Below are 19,101 nucleotides of genomic sequence, written 5' to 3' on the forward strand. Positions count from 1 at the left end.
GCAGTAGGAACCTTAATCATGACCATGCAATGGACAAGTTACTTCGTTATGAGCTACTTGCTTGTAGTTCCTGCAGTATGGTGTACCTGTCAGGAAGACATCTTTGTCAGCAGTGTGGACAGTGGGATTGAGTGCACCCTCAGCAAGTTCGCCAATTACACCAAGTTGTGTGGTGCAGTCAACACGCTGGAGGGAAGGGATGCTATCCAGAGGGACCTTGACATGCTTGAGAGGTGGGCCCATTGCGAACTTCATGAAGTTCAACAAGGCAAAGTGCAAGGTCCTGCACATGGGTCAGGGCAATCCCAAGCACAGATATAGGCTGGGTGATGAGTGGACTGAGAGGAGCTCTGTGGAGAAAGACCTGGGGGAGTTGGTTGATGAGAAGCTCAACATGACCCAGCAATGTGCATTTGCAGCCCAGAAGCCCAACCGTATCCTGGGCCGCATCAAAAGAAGTGTGACCAGCAGGTTGAAATTGGTGATTTTCCCCCTCCACTCCACTCTTGTGAGACCCCACCTGGAGTACTGCATTCAGCTCTGGAGTCCCCAACGTAATAATGACATGGACCTGTTGGAGTGAGTCCAGAGAAGGGCCACAAAGATGATCAGAGGGCTGGAGCACCTATCCTGTGAAGACAGGCTGAGAGAGTTGGGGTTGTTCAGCCTGGAGAAGAGAAGGCTCCAGGAAGACCTTAGAGCAGCCTTCTAGTACCTAGAGGGGGCTTACAAGAAAGCTGGAGAGGGACTTTTTACAAGGGCATGTAATGATAGGACAAGGGGTAATGGCTTTAAACTGAAAAACAGTAGATTTAGATTAGATGTAAGGAAGAAGTTCTTCACTGTGAGGGTGGTGAGGCACTGGAACAGGTTGCCCAGAGGGGTGGTAGATGCCCCATCCCTGGAAGTGTTCAAGGCCGGGTTGGATGGGGCTTTGAGCAACCTGGTCTGGTGGAAGGTGTTCCTGCCCATGGCAGGGGGGTTGGAACTAGATGATCTTTAAGGTCCCTTCCAAACCAAGCCATTCTATGATTCTATAACAGGAGTATGGCACTTGGCATATAGACACTGAGCTATTGCCTTGAATCAGGATGACCTGAATGATCTTGGGATTTGAAGGAGGAAAGCCTTGTGCTTCCATGTCATCCTGACAACGAGCTTATTGCTCCAGTAGCTTGATAACCTCTGCATGACATCCAAGTGTGTGGGTGTTGTTATGCCGCATCAATGACTCTTGCTGATCCCATATGCTTGTTTAGTGGGGCTCTCTGAGAGTAGTGCATCACAGGTTGTGCCTGCATACTCAGGGAGGAACATAGGGTGGACTTGGTTGGCAGTCTTTGGACAAAACTATTAGACCATAGGTGGTATACATGAGCACAAGTGTAGTATTTAGTAACTAGTACATAAGTCATGAGAAATTTGAGACTGATGACAGCTGTAATCCTGCACAGAGGAGGCACTTGTTAAAATACTGTGTGATTATAGGGTGACAAATAGAATATTAGGTGTCCTTAAGAAGCCAAACAGATACAGGCCATTTATAGGTCCTAATTGTGACTTAAATACAATGCAAAGCTCTACAACAGATTTGGAAAAGGAAAATTTATCAGGACAAGCAGAGAGTCCCTCAGAAGACAGAAGCATCAGTGAGAGGTAGCTGTGAAGAGACCTGCATCGCTGTAGATGTGCCCCTGGAGGAGTTTCCAATGGGGATAGGGACGTGTGAATGTCACTGAAGGGTGTGGGTAAGTAGTTAGAAATGTTGCCTGTGGTTCTGATGACTCAAATTCAGGGAGAATGAACTCAGACTAGGATGAGTTCAGAAAGTGTCTATTAAGGTGATTTGGGAAACATGCAGGTCTTCAGAGGAGACTAGAAGAGTTTGCTTTGCTTAGGAAAAGAATTGATAAAGGGTATGATTACTCTTTTTAAATATATATAGAGAGGAAACACAAGGAAGAAACTGCTATTTGGGCAAAAGATGGTGCTATCACAGAAGCAAAGGGGCAGAAATGGGCCATGTGTAAATCCATGTCAGAAGAAGACGACTTGCTCACCAAGTGTTGGGAACAGTCCTTCAGTAGCAAGAACAGGAAATCTGCTTTTCACATTTATCCTGTTGAATTTCTGCTGTCATTCCTCCATATCTTACCATCGTGGGTTTTTCTGTTTTGTTTTGGTTTTTTTAACCTATTTGTAGAATGTGTTAGTGACCCAGGAGGCTCTTCCCGCTTCTGTGCTGTGTCTCCCAGTGTTCCCAGCTGGACTCTTACCATCAACGCCTCACTGTCCCCAGTCAGGGACAGCAATCTGCCAGGAGAGCCCAGCAGCTGAGCACAGCTGCTGTGCCTGCTCAGGGGGAGCCAGCTCACTGCTGCTGCAATTGCTTTACTTCTACTGGGAGACGTGCTTGCCTAAAACGTTCAACATCATATTTGGTACCAGATTTATAAGGGAGGGTAAGCATTTGTTTTCCACCCATTAAGAATACAGTTCCAGATATGATTTTGAACATTTTAAGTATATTGTACTGTAGAAGTTTCATAAAGATGTGTGTGATGCTGAAAAAAATTTCGTAAAACTTGAGAAAATTTCTGATTCTCACACATCAGACTTTGGGTTGAGGGGTCTTGCTGTTTTTAGCTTGTCCGCTTCCCTTTTCCACTTAGGAGAAAGGGGAAAGCGTTACCAGCTGTGAACTTGTCATACAGAGATGAAGGTGAAAAATACAAGAAATTCTATTTCCATTGTGGAAACAAAGAGGAAATTGGGTTCTTCTGAAATTCCTGTCATTGAATATTTAGTTTTCAGTATTTTCCTGAAATTACAGATAAGAAAACAGTTAAGAACCTGCCAAGTAGACTTCAGTCTTTCTTGAATGCCTTTTTTACTTTTAAATAATTTAAAATAAACCTCTACATAATTAGTTAAAAGTGAGGGTGAATTTTGTGTGTAATGTGTTAAGATCCCCAAGCTGCTATTGAAGCTGCCAAAATAAAATAAGCATTGAAAAGAAAAAGTTAGTTAAGAATATCATATCAGTTGAGACAGGTGGAATTTGTGAAGAAATCACTAAAGCACAAAGTAATGCAATCTCTGGCCTCATCTTCTGTGATATGTGTTGGGAATTATATGAAACAGATGCTCGGTGTGGAAATAACTGGTGTGTTGTTGTTTTAAGATGGAAATACTTGTTGGACAAATTCTAGATTCTTTTCACTTACCAAGGAAACCAGAAATTATCTGCTATGTATTTTATTGTAAATATTTTTCCATAATTGTTTAATGGTGCTTCTATGCATTATTTTACTGTAGTGACTTTTTGTTGTTGTTTGTGTCATTAATTGTTTTGGTCATGTTTAATTGTTCATTATTCACGATTTGTTTCTGTGCATGCTGCCTGTGTATTATACACATTCTCCATTTGTTTTGACTTCCACAGCCAGAAAATGTTGTCCTGACTCTTCAGGTAATGTCTTATGGTAGATGTACAGCTTTGAAAAGAAACTAACCATATCTGTATGCACTGCTTCTATTAAAATATCCATAAGTAGTTCTAATGATATTTTAAATGGTGTTCTTCCATCTAACCTATTTTAAAACAATTTATGTTGTCAAATAATTTCTGAAGTGTTCAGCTAACTGGAAAAGAAAACAGTAATTCTTTTCCAAAATCTAGCCAAATTCTTCTTCCAAGCATCTAGTTCATATTCTTCAGAAGGGATAATCGCTTTTAGCCAGCAGTTAGTAACAATAATAAAAAAATAGGTTTCATCCTAGAATTGGTAATTAGGTCAGAAATTTGCAACTCTGCTAATGGTGGTGGTTGCTGTATTTGGATCAGTTGGTAATTAGGGATTGTGAGGAAGGGCATCAGCAAAGCTGGAACTGGAGCATGATTGATAGCTTGTGAGAAATTGTAACTTAATTCGCAGGACAATATGCAGCCTCAATTTCATCCTTTTACTGCCAAGTTGCCCTATGCTGGTGGATTTGTAAAACAGAAGGGGACTCAAAGTACCAGTGTGAGAATTAGTTCTCCTAAAATTGGGAAAGGAAAGGGGAAGAGAGATTTATCAGGGACCACTGGGCCGTGCCCACACCGCGCTGTCTAGCTCTGTGTGCAGACACGTGCCTGATCTGGTTTTGGCTCTGTCACCTTGTGTTTGCAGCAGAGGGAAGCAGCACGGCCAGCTCGCAGCTTGTCCCCTGGAAACCACGTCGCCTTGCGTAGGGCTGTGCCGGGGCTGTCTGGCCCAGCTTCTTGGTCCTGGGGCACTTGCACTGCTTCCAGTGTAAAAGCTAGTTGAGGTATTGTGTTGCATTGTTCCCTTTCACTCCTAGCTTTTGAAAGTGTCCTTTGAGTTGCTGCTGCTTTGCTGTTTGGCAGCAGAATAAATGTCTTTACCTGAGAGAGCTTAAAATCCACTCCTTCATGTTTTCCAGTCCCTAAGCAGTTTTAACTTCAGCAGTTTGGAGAAACCTCTGCCATTGCAATCGATCATCCAGTGAAGTACTTCCCTTTGCAGTCCATACGAATCTTTCTACTCATAACTGATTAAAAAGGAGAAAAAGCTAAGCCTTCCTCCCCCCTCCCAGATGAAGTGTTCATCTAGTCAGCCTTGCTGACATTTGTGGAATGTTTTTAGAAACAGATGTGAGAAACAGTAAATTTGTGGTCTGGGAAATCAAATGTGTTCATTTTTAACCTATTTCGATTGCATTGATTCACATTTGTTTCTTGTGAGCATATTTTTCTCTTAGCACTCACTCCTGTAGTTTACCTAGCTAATATTCTAGCTAAATAATTATTAGCTATCAGTATCTACAATGTTATGTATCTTTTTGTTAGAAAAGTTGTCAGTTATTGACAAAATATACCAAGTCCGTAACCTCAGTAACTTGGTAGATGGTTTAGACTGTAGTTTGATTTTTAATTATTTGCTCTATATTGATTGCAGTTACTGTGTGATATCTGCTATTACCACTATTTTTGTCTGAATTACAGGCCATCTACTATGAAATCGGTTTTATAGTCTCCGCAGCCTTGGGATTGCTATTTATTTTGTTACTGCCTCTTGTGGGACTTTGCTTCTGTATGTGTCGTTGCTGTGACAACTGTGGTGGGGAAATGCATCAAAGACAGAAGAAAAATGCTGACTGTCAGAGGAGCTGTTTTGCAACATTTCTTTTTGTTGCTTCTTTAATAATAAGGCAAGTGTAATAAAGAAAACAATATGAAGCTTGGCATAGCACTAATTTTGCAGTGTCATATGACAATAATGTTACTGTACTAGCCTACAGGTGCAGAAATTATTTTATTAGACTAATACTATTGCTTATAAAAGAAAATGTGACTGCATTATAAAAATGCTGCTACCATTGCTATCCACAAGTCATTATGTACTCACTTGAGAGGAATGTAGGTGTGAAACAAAAAAAAAAATTAAGCTTGCATTTGGCAAATGAAGTTTTTGCCAGTCTCAAAATGGCAATTGCAGAATGTTATGTTAAACTTATGAACATAAGGGACTGTCCTATGTTCAATTACCATCCCATAGAGAACTTAAGGTAAAACATACTGCTTTGTTATTGATAGTGTAGCAGTGGTGAGAAAAGCAATTGTGTGACCTTCTTCAGTATATGCTGTCCTCCGGATTTTCTTACTAGTTCAGAATAATGGGTTTTCTTTTGGGCACTGAGTTGTTTAAACCATGCATGCACTCACTGTAAAATGCTGGAAAAATTTTTGCACTATTGGTGTTAGGAGCATAATCCTCTTCTGTGCTGGATGTGTAATGGGTGATGAGGGACTACAATCAAGACTTTTCTTTTCCCTGTAGATGTTTTCAAAATACATTGTTTGCTTTTAGGCTTTTTATTTTCCTTTAACTTCTTCATATTTTCACCTGCCTACTATCCTTACTTTGTGATTATATTAAAAAAATAAATCAAGTCTTTTGATTTATGCTGCATGACTGTTCAGTCAGGTCACTTTGTCACTTCACTGTGATCTATAATTTTTTTTTCTTTTTATTACTGTTTGTCATGACAAATTGAGACCTTGCCTATGCTCAGATGTAGGCCATGCTGATACCAGGTATGGGAACATGCATTTTTCTCCCAGGCATCACTAACAAACATGACACTTAAGTATTCTGAAGAGCAGAAACCCGAATGGTATTGTAGGTGGTGGTAGGTGCATCCCTGCCATGATGACAGGAGTACAATGGTGCCTTGGAGAAAGTAAGTTATTAAATTAACTCTCAGCATGCCGAAACTGAAGGTAGTTCACAGACCTTGCCAGCTATCTTTACACGAAGTCGCAGGATGCTATGCGCTAGATGCTATGTTCTGATTATAATGGCTGAGGAATGTTGCCTGTCAGCAGAGAAATTAAGAGGTCGCTCCCCTTGTTGATCTCTAACTTGGCATTTGCTGCCAGCTATTCTTGTGGTATTGAGCATACCCAGCATTGGCAAATGCTTCCTCCCAGGTCATGACTGGCAGATCAGTGAACCCTAGTAACATGCTTTCCAGGACTAGGGAAACTGCCTCTTTAACTCATCCTTTTTTTTCCTTTTCTATAAGACATCAGGAGTATCAGCTGCTTACCCTAAGGGAGGGGTTGGTCTGAGCTATGTCTGCAGGCTTCCACAGGTGGAGATAATCTCATATGACTCCCTGGCTAAGTCTCTAATGCTGTGAATGCTGTGCAAGGCAAGATAGGGCTTTACAAGGCTAATATTACTGACCCCAGCCTGACTGAGTGCTCAGGTCTCCTGTATGCCTCTGTACAAAGCAGGATTCTTTTGCCCTTCTTGGAACTTCTTTCACAAGGGTAGAGAAGATGCTGTGCCTGGATCTATTTAAGCCCATGTCAGCTTGCTTACTGCTATGCTGAAACACAAAAGGACAGTCTTGTCAGTAGCCATTGCCCTAACAAAAAAACTGGAGAAAGCCTGAGATTTACTTGCAAGTGCTTCTCCATTTCTTATACTGTATTCAGACTAAGTCTCCTTGTGGATTTATTCTTTACTTTTTCCCCAAGTTACCATGCTATTTCAGCTTAGGTGGAAGATTTACTTGTAGTTGTTCTTCCCAAAATCATACTTCTCAAGAACTGTGCCACAGCTGAATACACAAGCTGTGACAATAATCAAAAGAGTTCAGTCCTCTGCAAGTAAAATGCTTATGGCTACTTGCAGACAGAGCCAAAAGAAGAAAAACTTGAATGATCTCTGCTAATACAGGGTTACATCCAGATGTGCTATGAAATCACTAAGGTGGGTCCTCTCATTGTTTGGGTATAGTTTAGAGTTCATGCGGGGGGCCTCCTTTGGGAGTCAAACCCTTGCCAGGTGATTGGAATACCATAGACTCCATCAACCGCTGTGCTGCTTCAGAAGATGCATTTAGCAATACCAGCCATTCTGGGATTCTCTCAGGCAAAGGATCAGAACTTTGAAGAGCAGGAAGCCTGAGCCATTTTTTCTTTTTCCTTTTTATTTTTTTATTAAACTTTTTATTTTTTCAGTCCTTGGTATGGAAAGATGGGTCCAAACTGTCTTTCCTTGGCTGGGAAAGACAGGTCAAATGCATGGTAGAGGGTATTAGTAGGGGAAGGACTCTGAATGTGGAGCTTGCAATAGGTTACATAGGCAAGAACTATATGAAAACCCTAGAAACATGTGGGTGGCTTTTCTATGTGTTGGCATGCATGCAAGTTCACACTGACATATATATGCTGTTAATGTAGATTTTAGAAGATTTCAGCTAGTAGATTTTAATCACGAGGAACATTAATTATTCTCACTTTTCCACTGATACAGTGCTCTGGTTATTAGGATGAGGTTTTAATACTAAGTTTACTGGAATGATGTGTAAAGGAAATACAAAGATGATAAATTATATTTTTACTTAAAAAACCCCAAAAGCTCTACCTAGATCTGCTCTCTGAAGGTGGGGTCTATGTGGGAAGTATGGTTTCCTAAAGGAGAGGTATAAGAAACAAGTCAGAAGATGTGATTATGTACACAGTTGTTTATCTTAAAGTAACTAAGCCATAAGTGTGTCATTTTCCAGTATGTGCACTTTGTGTTTGAAATATTTCTTTTGGTAGATTGAGCCAAAAATATATGCAGTGGTTTTGGTAATTCACAGTTTTTATACGTGAATGTTGTCCTCCAAAGTAGGATTCTGTTGCTAAAGAGCACAGGATGTAGAAATAATCTATCAAATAGATAGCCAAGTAGGTTTGATATTCCAAATTTATCAATGGACAATGGACAATTATGTGCTTTTCTTCAAAGGTTAACTGAGAGTTTAGAGATAGAGACCTGCTATTACATCTTATTTCCTAGTCATCTGCAAGCTTAGGCAAACACATGTTTTCTCTGGGAAAGAAATGTAATTTCATTAATTCCTGTACATTTTAAAGGCAAGGTAGGGACATCTGATTTTTAAGAAAGTGTACATTGCAATACCAAATTTAATCCTGGTGATAGAAAGTGTCCTGGATATTGGATAGAAAAACACATCATCAGTTTTCTGTCCTTCCAAGAGAGCTTGTGTTGAAAGTTCTTTCTTGAGTTGTGGATGTTATTATGTATGAAGTGAGGGAAAGCCACGTCTGAAGGAAGGTAATGATACTTGTGTCTTGGCAAGTACCTCATGCAGACTTCATAGAAGTCCTCTTGGCTTTGTGAGATTGGTAGTGCATGTTGTTCAGAACCTGGGAATCAACATTATCTGAAAGAATTGGTGGAAAAGTTGGTACAGAAATCTCTAGCCCATTATTTTCTTAAATTCATTAGCTAGTAGTGAGGAAGGTGACATTTTTCCAGTATGTAAATCTGTACAGGGTTTCTATCCTGTGACTTGAAATGTTTTGCAAGCACAGCTAAAGGCAAAGCTTGCCCCCCACCTCCCCGCAACTGGATTAGTAACATCTATATTAGTCTGTGAAACCTGACAAGAAATTGGGTGTGGAATACCTGACTCCTGAAGAGAAGAGACTGTTTAAACAGTTCTCTAATCTGTTACAGAAAAGGCATGTCCTTTTTATTCCTGCTTTATGACTTTCTCCTTGTAGCTGCTTATTGAATGTTGACTCAAGGCTGAGTTATGTAATAAATAGATTTTTCTTCTCTCATGTTGTGTGTTTGTTTAGTTACATTCAGAATGTAGTCACAATTGTTCCAAGTGCCTTGTCTGCTTAAAGCATCTCTGCTATCTTGTTTCCTCCCACTCCTTCCATTTACGAGACTGAAGAGAAAAATGATCGTGTTCAAGTCTTACAAAGTACTGTTGTGTTAGCTTCCAGTTGACCTTTCTGCTCTGTGAGCATAACATTGAAAGGACATAAAAATGCAGCTGTCCAAAGAACAAGGATGTTGTTATAAACTCCGAACCTCAGAGTGATATACAAATGTTTACTTTTTCTGATAGATTGAGATAGTTTGTCTTCTGATGTAAAGAAAAAAAAATTTAAAAACAATTACCATCACTGTAGAGTGAAAAGAAATAATGTATTACATGTGTCCAAAGTGAAACCACTTACTTCCGCTTGTGCTGAAAGTTACTCATTTTCTTGGCATTTTATGCGTTCTGAGTTCTCATTCCATGGGTGGTAGCTGATGATAATGGCTGCTCAAGTGTTGGTCATAGTGGAAATAAAACTATGCCATTTGCTCTTAGTTAAATAAGTAGTAAGATAAATGTTGGTGTCCCTTTGTTCATTAGTGACTTCTGGGAAGGTAGTTAAGAGCCAGTTTTGAAGACACAGCTGTGAAATTTGGGGTAGAGAAGCAACCTCTTTATGTCAGTCTCTGTCATCCTGTTCTGAATATTTTTGGATATTGAGAAAAATGTTAATGAAGCCATCCTAATAGACCAGCACCTGTAGCACATAGTCTTGCCATCTCTCCCTGTATCATGCTCTGACATCAGAATTTTCCTACTGAGAGTACTTTTCAGAGCAGCAAAAAGTCTTGTACTTGAGACCAGTTTTACTGGGAGAACAAGCCTTTACATTGTTTGGGAAAGCTAAAATAGGAAAAGCAAAATAAAGATGAACATTTGGGTTTGGATCACTGATAAGAAGAGACGAGCATCATCAGGGTGTTTGCTCCTATCTTGCCAGGATACGCAAATCATGCTATTTTAGGTACCCATTTACTTTCTACCATCTCATTTCTCATTTATGTGGCTGTATTATGGCTTCCTTTGAACATATGTTCTTTGGAGCAAGAATTATACTTACCTTGTATATTTTGCCCCACTGGGAGCCTGGTATGGGTTTTCTCTAAGTCTCATTTAAAAATACTAGTATTTAGGTCTTCTTGACACCCCAACTCAGGAAGTTTTGACAGTCTGGGAGGAGTACCAGTACCATTTGTGTTAGTGACTCCCTTCTCCTGTTGTTTGGATGTCTGTAATGGCCTTTCAGGGTACTGCCTCTCTAGTATTGAGCTGTTGTACTACAGTGCAAAGTAAGAGACTGAACAAATGTGCCATCCAGGAATTGCCTGTAGTGCACCTGACTGCAGCCTCTAGGCAGTGTTTGCCCTTTAGAGATGTAGCATGCCTGTGTTAAATGGATCTGTGCTGTCTACCAGTTAAATCTGCAGAAAGTTAGTGCCTAACCCATCAAGTGGGTTTGTAGTCAGCCTGCTTTTGAGGCTATTACCACTCTGGTGGTTACTTTTCATTTTTCTGGTGCTTGTCTGAAAGGTTAGCTGTTGTGAATGTGAGATGTTTAAAAGCAAAAGGTCATCCTTCTGTCTAAGTCTATTTTATATCTAAACTGAACAAAAAAAATAAGGATCATGTACGCTAAGAGAGCTTTTGAAGCCTCTCATGGGACTTATAATTGCCTTTTTACTTACTGTTTGTGCAGATCTGCCATGCTGTAATTAGAATTTTACAGTGGGGAATGATCAGATAGAAAATAATCAGCAGCAGTGCTGACTGGAAGTCTAGCTCACTTTCTGCCTTTTGTTTTAGTATCAGGAAATGCTTATATATTATTTTAGCATTAATAGGGACTATTCATGTGCTTTTAAAAGATCTATGCAATTATGTAAATAAATTGGGCCATTGTGAGTAAATGTTGCTGAAGTTTTCAAATGTGAAATGTTCCTTTTCACAGTTAGCTTATGAGCATTTGCTTGTAGCCGTGTCAAGGTTAATGATACTTGTAAAAGAGCCTAACTTTTCTAAGTCTCATACAATTTACCTAGGCTATACACATTTTCTGACAGTATCAGTGCAAATGGATAAGTAGTTGTATGTTAATAACTTCTGAAAACTTTAGGTTAACATCGCTTTTTCCTTTCTTTATTTGAATTAATAGTACAACATCGGCCCTTATGGCCCATTTCTCTAGTCTGCCTTGTGGTGCATGTAAGAAATTGTAGTAAGAAAAAGTGAATGTGTAAATTTATGGAGACCTTTATTTTAATAACGTTGACTTTTTTGTGGTAATTTTTTGGTTCTGTTTTATGTCAGAATGGGCATTTACAGTAATAAAGAAATGTCTGTATTTTTTTGTAGTGTTGGAGTGCTCTGTGCATATGCTGCCAACCAGCATTTAACTAACCAAGTCCGAGGAGCAAAGAAACTGGTTAACAGTAATTTTAAAGATCTGAAAATTTTCCTCAACGACACTCCAGCGGTAAAGAGTTTTTTCTTTATGGGGAATGGGGGTGGGAGGGAAGAGCTGTAAGAAAGAAGTATGGCAGAAAAGAATTGTTTCTTTCTGTTTGATATAAATCACACCTGCGGTATTTTGTTTATTCTTTGTGTGTCGGTCTCATGAAGTAGGATAAATGACGCAAGGTAAGACATTTTCACACAGCAGTAAATGTTACCCTGATGGATCAGCATTCTTTGAGCAACTTTTGAGCTGTACTCCTGGAGTATGCTGCGGTGATGCTTGTAGGCCCTTTTCCTCCTACTGAACTAGTGTAGGTCGCTAGCAGAAGATGAATCATTTGGAAAAATATGGTTTTAAAAGGAATACATATTTAAAAAAAAATCTTGCATGAAAACTTGGATTCCTTATTGCTCTTTCCTGTTTCCTTGTATTTTGGACTTACTGGTATGTGCTCTGGGACTGAGCTACAACAACTTCTTTTCCAGAATTGTTTTGACTGGTTTTCCTTTAAACCAGTGACATACTGTGCCATACTGAGCAGGCATTCTCTCCTTTTTACTTTCAAACTTTCCTTGAAGTTCCAAAAGCAGTGCTCTGCATATCTTTTTTGCACTGAAAGAAAAAAAAATGAAATGTTAGTAAGGAAGACTTGGAAACTTTCCTGTGTACAAATTTCAATTCTTTATGGATTAGGAGGAAAAAGTCCCAACAGTCCTATTACCTTGGCTTTCATTAATTTTAATTAATTAAATTTAATTAATCTGTTTTACTTCCACATGACTGGTGAGTTAGAAATAGGTGGAATTCACACAGTTATGTGGGATCCACGAGTATGGTAGCATCCCAGTCACAGTAACTCTGGCCTGTGTTTCTGCTGACAGGACTGTATGAGAACAGGAGACATCTGGGGGATGCCATTAAATGTTTCCATGTCTGGGGTTGTTCCCTGTACAGTTATTCGTTTGCGCATGGTGTTGTGACAGTCTGGTGATGGAGGTATATGGCAGGAAGTGGAGGTCACACGAACAATCTCTCTCTTGAAATGGAGTGCCCTTTGTCAGTCTGAAGCTGACTCAAGGCACAGAAAGATGTAATCCAGTTGCATCAGAAACCACTAGACTCCCCTTCACAGCATGCTGAGTGCCAACAATAGGAAACGTTGGACTAGAATATCTATTACGTAGAAGTAACTATCTTAACAGAGGAAAAAAAAAATAGACTCTAGCTAAAAAGTTCATAAAAATGCCTGAATTATTTCATTTAAAAGTGTCAGGACTTGAACACTTGTGCCAGGAGTTCCTCAAAGTCTCACTTAGGTATAGATTTGTAGCTTCTATGCAGGATTATTAATTTTTCTTTTTTTTAGACTTGATGACAATTAATGATGCAGTCATCAGATATATCTTCTAAGTTATTTTGTCAGACAAGATACATGAGTATCACATATACACACATTTGTAAGAATTCCTTGAAGATAGGAGAAGGACTTCAGCTTCTTGAAAAAATTGTAGAATCCAACTAATTGGCTATAAAGCTCTGAAATCCTAGCTGATGTCCTTGACTCATCAGTATGAGGTGTACAGCATATAAGAGGATTTGTAAAAAGAAGTCACATGTTAAGAGTTCATGTCATAGAAGATTTGCAGACTATGAGTATTGAGTGATAACACTATTAGTTATAGAGTTGCCTTTTGTCTGTGACATTGCTGGAGACAATGCAAAACCTGTAGCCCTGCAAAGTTTTAGTCCTTAGGTTAGCCTACAAAGACAAAACAAGTAAACAAAAATATACCTACAGCCTTCTTGGTAAGAAACACTCAATTTTTTTCTCCTTTTTTAAAAAAGGAGGTCTGCCTCATACTTTGTCATTTAATGACATCCACTGCTGTATGATTGATAGGTTGGTTTGAGCGTGTTTTTTTGTCTGTTATTTTTTTTTCTTTACTCCACAGAAAGTTTGAGGCTGCAAGCCAGATACACTTTGGTACACATCTGAGTCACGTTTAAAATTGGAAACCCATTTGTCAAGTGTATTAACTTTTACATTACTTTAACTCAATTGGGGTAGGACTTGTAATGCATTATTTTAAACATGCAGAAATCAGTGAAGGTTATTTAACATTTTTTCAAAATTAGTGGAGTAAGATTTCCACTTGTGTCATGGTTTAACCCCAGCCAGCAACTAAGCACCACACAGCCACTCACTCACTGCCCCCCAACCGGTGGGATGGGGGAGAAAATTGGGAAGAGAAGTAAAACTCGTGGGTTGAGATAAGAATGGTTTAATAGAACAGAAAAGAAGAAACTAATAATGATAATGATAACACTAATAAAATGACAACAGCAATAATGAAAGGATTGGAATGTACAAATGATGCGCAGGGCAATTGCTCACCACCCGCCGACTGACACCCAGCTAGTGCCCGAGCGGTGATTTCCGCCCCCCCCCCCCCCCCCCCCCCCTTTCCCAGTTCCCATGGTATGGAATACACCGTTGGCCAGTTTGGGTCAGGTGCCCTGGCTCTGTCCTGTGCCAACTTCTTGTGCCCCTCCAGCTTTCTCGCTGGCTGGGCTTGAGAAGCTGAAAAATCCTTGACTTTAGTCTAAACACTACTTAGCAACAACTGAAAACATCAGCGTTATCAACATTCTTCGCATCCTGAACTCAAAACATAGCACCGTACCAGCTACTAGGAAGACAGTTAACTCTATCCCAGCTGAAACCAGGACAACTTGAGATGGTCTTTGATAGCCTTTTGTCCAAACCCAGGATCTGGTGATAACTAAGCTGCTGGTTTATATTGTTACGGTGTCTTGGTAGAGCTCAAGTTGTGACTGGGCCAAACCCACCTGCGGGTAGGGAAAACCATTGGCATTAAGACAGAGCAGCCAGCTCCTTCCTGCAAGAGAAGTTCTGAGAGGCTGCCCAGATACAAGCCAGTCTCATTGGTGAATTGCTTCAAAATTACCACCCCATCAACTTGCCACATGTCTCTCTGTGAAGGAGGAACTAATGCCACTAGAAAATCAAGTAACGGCGATGAAGACATGCAAAACCTTGCTGGCCTGAATGACTTGAAGCTTTTATAAGGCCACAGTTCCTGCTACTTAACACTTTTAAGCTGAATCATTTACCTCAGAGATGTTCCAATTAAGTAGATTTCCCAATTAAACACATCTTTTATTTTGTGCAGTTCTGCCAAGCAAGGTTTTAAAATATTAAGTTAACTGAAAACAGTAGAGTCAGGATTCTGGGGGTTTGCACAAATATTTTGATTGTTTCAGAGTGGCACTCTGACTCATTATTTAAAAATGTTATGTTTTTCCAATTATTTTAATAGGTTTTTTATCATCTTCTTTTCAGCAAATTGACTACTTGGTGAGCCAATACAACACAACTAAGGATAAAGCACTGTCTGACCTAAATAGTAAGTACTTTGATTTAAAGGGGGTTAGCGATGTATATTTAAAGACTTCAATAAGATGATGTAAATAGCTCATAATGCAAAGTGAAACTTTATTTATGAGAACATGATTTTCAAGCAGAAGTGCTGTTCTCAGTGGTAAATGAGACTAAAACCTAAAATTCTTTTCACATAAAATGTCTCAGAGCTGGTATAATGCATATTATTTCCTGAAAAAAAGTCTTTTTTAAAACTGCTTATACAATAAGTCAGGCTAATATTTTGTTTTCTGTTTTATACTTCACTAGCGACTAATACTTAATGCTTTTTTTTAGAATATTATTTCTCAGTTTTTAACTGTGGAGCCAAATGTCAAGGAATAGAGCTACTAACTGTTTTGATGGTTCCAATGAGTGGGATATCTCTGTATTTGTTTATTTTTGTTGTTATACCTTTGTCCTCTACTCAGCTAGAAGTTGAGGTATAAGCTTATCTTCTTTCTAAAGCTGCTTAACGTATTTGCCATTTCAGAATCAGCAGCTGAAGAGCAGGAGATGAAACTTAAAATACAAATGCTGCACTTTCCCCTTCAGTGCAGTTACAATACAAGGCATCACCTTTTAAAGCTCTTAGTACACAGAAACAACCAAACCACTGATTTTTTTTTTTTTTTGAAATTTAAGCATCACTTTCCAAAACTGATAATAGAAGGGGCCAACCACATCCACTGCAGATTAGAATTCAAGATGCATTATTAGCAGGTGTAAATAAATCTGTACAGGTCTGCATTTCAGACTGAAGTGAAATACGGAAATACCAAAACCTATTTTAAACAGGATTGTTGGTGAGATCAAACTATGCAACTGTGGCAGCATGCCACTTATCATAAATTGACTTATTGTACCCAGAATCTATGCTTCTCTCTAGGTTTAAAACATATTTTAAAGGTAGCTTTTAGTGCAGCCACCTCAGCATACCCTGAGGTCAATGTGTCTTGTCTATATGAGGCTACTAATGCACGTTGAACGTGCTTGCAAAAGTAGTAGTACACTAGTTAAATAGGCTTCCTACTTAATTCTAGGCAGGGATATTCTGGTCTAAAAAAAGTGTGTCATCTTTAGGTCTCCAATAATAATAATGATAATAAATTGACATCTGCATTTCAAGTACTAGCTTGTAGCTTCCCAGGTAATCCAAACTGAAATTTCAAATTAAATATTTGTTCTCAATGCCAATTTAATATGTTAGTTAACAGGAACCTAGCTCGATCTGTGATGAGAGTGCTCATCAATAACTAAAACCAGAACTAAGTGTGTGACACCTGGAGATAAAAGGATTTCATTCTAAGGGAATCAACAGTAGCATAAACCTTGAGAGAAATGTAGATGAGTTCAGTTTGCCCACCCTAAGGAAACGGTGAAAAGTGATTTCTGCTTTATAAAAATTCTCATCCCAAGCCAGACATGACACTGCTGACAGTAATGGATGCTTCTGTACCATGCCGTATTCCCATTTCATCAAGACCAAAAAACTCAAAAAGCTGTTTACCGTGACCTGAAAATGGAGGGGACCCAGCGATTACCTAAAGGATATGTTACGTTAAGATACTTCACCAAACTGTGCTTGGCATTTGACTGTCTTCTTGCTGAACTAAGCTTCATTTCTGTTTGTGGGCAGTGAGACAGGATGGTTTGGAGGTGGGGATAGCTATTGGTAAGCATGAAGCCAGCGCTGTGAGCATCAGTGCTGAATGCACTGCATGAGGGGGCAGGGACTGGAGACATGTGCTTAACACACTTAAGGGATTTCAACAGAGATGGCTGGCAGGTCTGGATTGTGGGTGACCTTGGCATTGCTGGATACATGAGGAACAGGAGAAAGGAAAAGAATCCATTTTCTTGTTTCTCATGCACTGTGAAAACATAGTATGTAGTGAAAGAGTATGCCACAAAATTCCTGTCCTGATGTTGGACCTCTTTAAGATAGATTGTGGGGAAAAAAAAAAAAATCTGTTTCCAAAAAGTAGTAAATGCAATGAAATAGCTATTTTGGAGTCTGTTGAAACGTTATGTGTCTTTACCAATACGGTCAAGTGCTAGTGAATATGCTCTGCCATGTTATGATTTATTGCTTTCATTTATAGGCCTATAGCTAGCTAAAGGAGAAGTGTGTTCCTGCATTGTCTTCTGTCACTAAGTTCTGACTGTCAGGCCTTGGAGAAATTTTAATAATATATGTATACTTTGTTAAGTAAGAGTCTGATAGCACCTATGCTAAGAGGTAGTTTAAATTGAACTACTGTGTAATGTTTTTTTTTAATCTCTCCATACTACAGATGTTGGACCTTTGCTTGGAAGTAGAGTTCAAGAACAGCTGGGGAAAGAAGTACGTCCTGCACTTGATGCAGCTCTGACAATGGCAGGAGGTAAAAATGTACATATTGTTGTATTAATGTTCTGTTGTCATGGTAAGCAGACATCATCTTTCTAGTGCACAGTATGGGATGGCTTTATGCAGTACCATGATTCAACTTGCCATTTTTTTACATGCCTTGATGTTTCTTTTAAAGTGAGGATTTCAGATATTTTAAGGCTTATAAATACATTTAAAAACGAAATCAAGATTTGTGTGCTATTGTTGATACCTATTTTTAGCAGTCATCGAAGAGAGATGAAATCCAAATTCCCTGCTCCAGGTTGTTGTTCCTTTCCTTTGAATGTAAGGGAGACTAGGAAAATTCTGCTTTAAGAGCTGTGCATAGGTCTTTGCAGGTTAGTTTTTGACAGGTCCAGGAATGAACATGCAGTGGCCTCATCCTGTACACTGCCAAGCTTATTATGAGAGTGCTAACCATCATTTCTTCATTGCATCTGAGTTTAGGATTGCTCATGCTTAGTTCTGTCTCCCTTTAAAGAAAATATTCCTTTATTATTTTTTCTGTTCAAGGCTTTTTTTCAGGAATCAGGTACAGCTTATAGAGCAAAGGGGAAGGCATCTGTGAAATTCAGTTACTTTGGTTTTTTTTACCCATTAATTCTTTCTCATTCACTTGTCATCATTCTCCTTTTTTGCTTTATTTCTCTTATTTGTCTTGAAGTCAAAGTGGAAAGGGCTATCAAAGGTAAAAAACACGATAAAACCTTGTGTTGTGTGAAGTGCACTTTATTTTTGTAATTTACATATTTTTAGTTGTATCTGTGTGGTTTTTTGTCTACTAAACACCTGTTCAGTGGTTTTTTGTTTGTTTGTTTGGTGTGAGTGGGGTGAAATCTAAAGCCAGACAGTGTTGAACACTCATTAATGCTTGGCTGATGCAACAGCCCCTTCATCTTGCAGCTACTTAATTTGTGAGTTGGATTATAAACAGAATACTGAAAAATCTGTTTTGTGGATATGGGCTTTCTTTTAATTTCTCATGACCAAGTGTTAAAGTTCTTTACTGAAACCACTGAGTAAGGAGAGGTAGGGAAAGGGTAGAAAAGAGTAATCTAGGAAGTGGATAGAATCTCAATAAAAGTAGCCTGAGCACATTCATTTGTTTGTAGGAAAACATGAGTGACATATTTTTATGTGCAATAAATACGTATTTTGTGCTAGAGGATTTTTCTGGGAAGGAGGCAGGGTAATTTAAATCAGTATTGTTAAGAATATCATAACATTTACGCATGTGCACGTTCTCTTCATATCTGTATCTATAGACTGGTTTCTAACTAAAGTTTTTTTTTTAAAAAACTTCACATCCTTGCAGCCATCAGAGAAACAAAGGAAGCACTGGAAAATGTGAGTGTCTCTGTAGAGGTTTTGCAGGAGGGAACAGAGAGGCTTCATGCAAACTTGACAGATGTTAAAGTGCATCTAAGCAACACCCTCAATGATTCTGCATGCTCTGCAGCTCAGGCTGCCTCAACTTGCAATATCATCAGGAATTCATTAAATCAACTGAACATCAATGCCAATTTTAGTGGGGTAAGATATTATTTTTCAGACTTCTAAAGTGTGATTGCCTTGAATAAGCCCAGTGGTATCTCTGCAGTT

The 19,101-nt window shown here is 39.1% G+C and overlaps 1 protein-coding gene across 19 annotated transcripts in view; it reads left to right on the top strand.

Annotated features, from left to right (window-relative positions):
- The window catches only part of PROM1 (prominin 1), a 65,689-nt gene that overhangs the window by 23,888 nt on the left and 22,700 nt on the right, over nucleotides 1–19,101 (top strand). For 9 of the 19 annotated variants that reach the window (XM_069793126.1, XM_069793151.1, XM_069793147.1 and 6 more), the window contains exons 4-10: nucleotides 3,446–3,472; nucleotides 5,012–5,217; nucleotides 11,560–11,680; nucleotides 15,027–15,090; nucleotides 17,402–17,491; nucleotides 18,164–18,187; nucleotides 18,815–19,032. In XM_069793126.1, coding sequence (XP_069649227.1) covers nucleotides 3,446–3,472; nucleotides 5,012–5,217; nucleotides 11,560–11,680; nucleotides 15,027–15,090; nucleotides 17,402–17,491; nucleotides 18,164–18,187; nucleotides 18,815–19,032 — 750 coding nt within the window. The remainder of the gene's footprint in view (nucleotides 1–3,445; nucleotides 3,473–5,011; nucleotides 5,218–11,559; nucleotides 11,681–15,026; nucleotides 15,091–17,401; nucleotides 17,492–18,163; nucleotides 18,188–18,814; nucleotides 19,033–19,101) is intronic. The other 10 variants (XM_069793159.1, XM_069793191.1, XM_069793181.1 and 7 more) reach the window with 3 other exon arrangements.

The sequence above is a fragment of the Haliaeetus albicilla genome, chromosome 1, assembly GCF_947461875.1.
Source record: "Haliaeetus albicilla chromosome 1, bHalAlb1.1, whole genome shotgun sequence".
NCBI classification, from domain to species: domain Eukaryota; kingdom Metazoa; phylum Chordata; class Aves; order Accipitriformes; family Accipitridae; genus Haliaeetus; species Haliaeetus albicilla.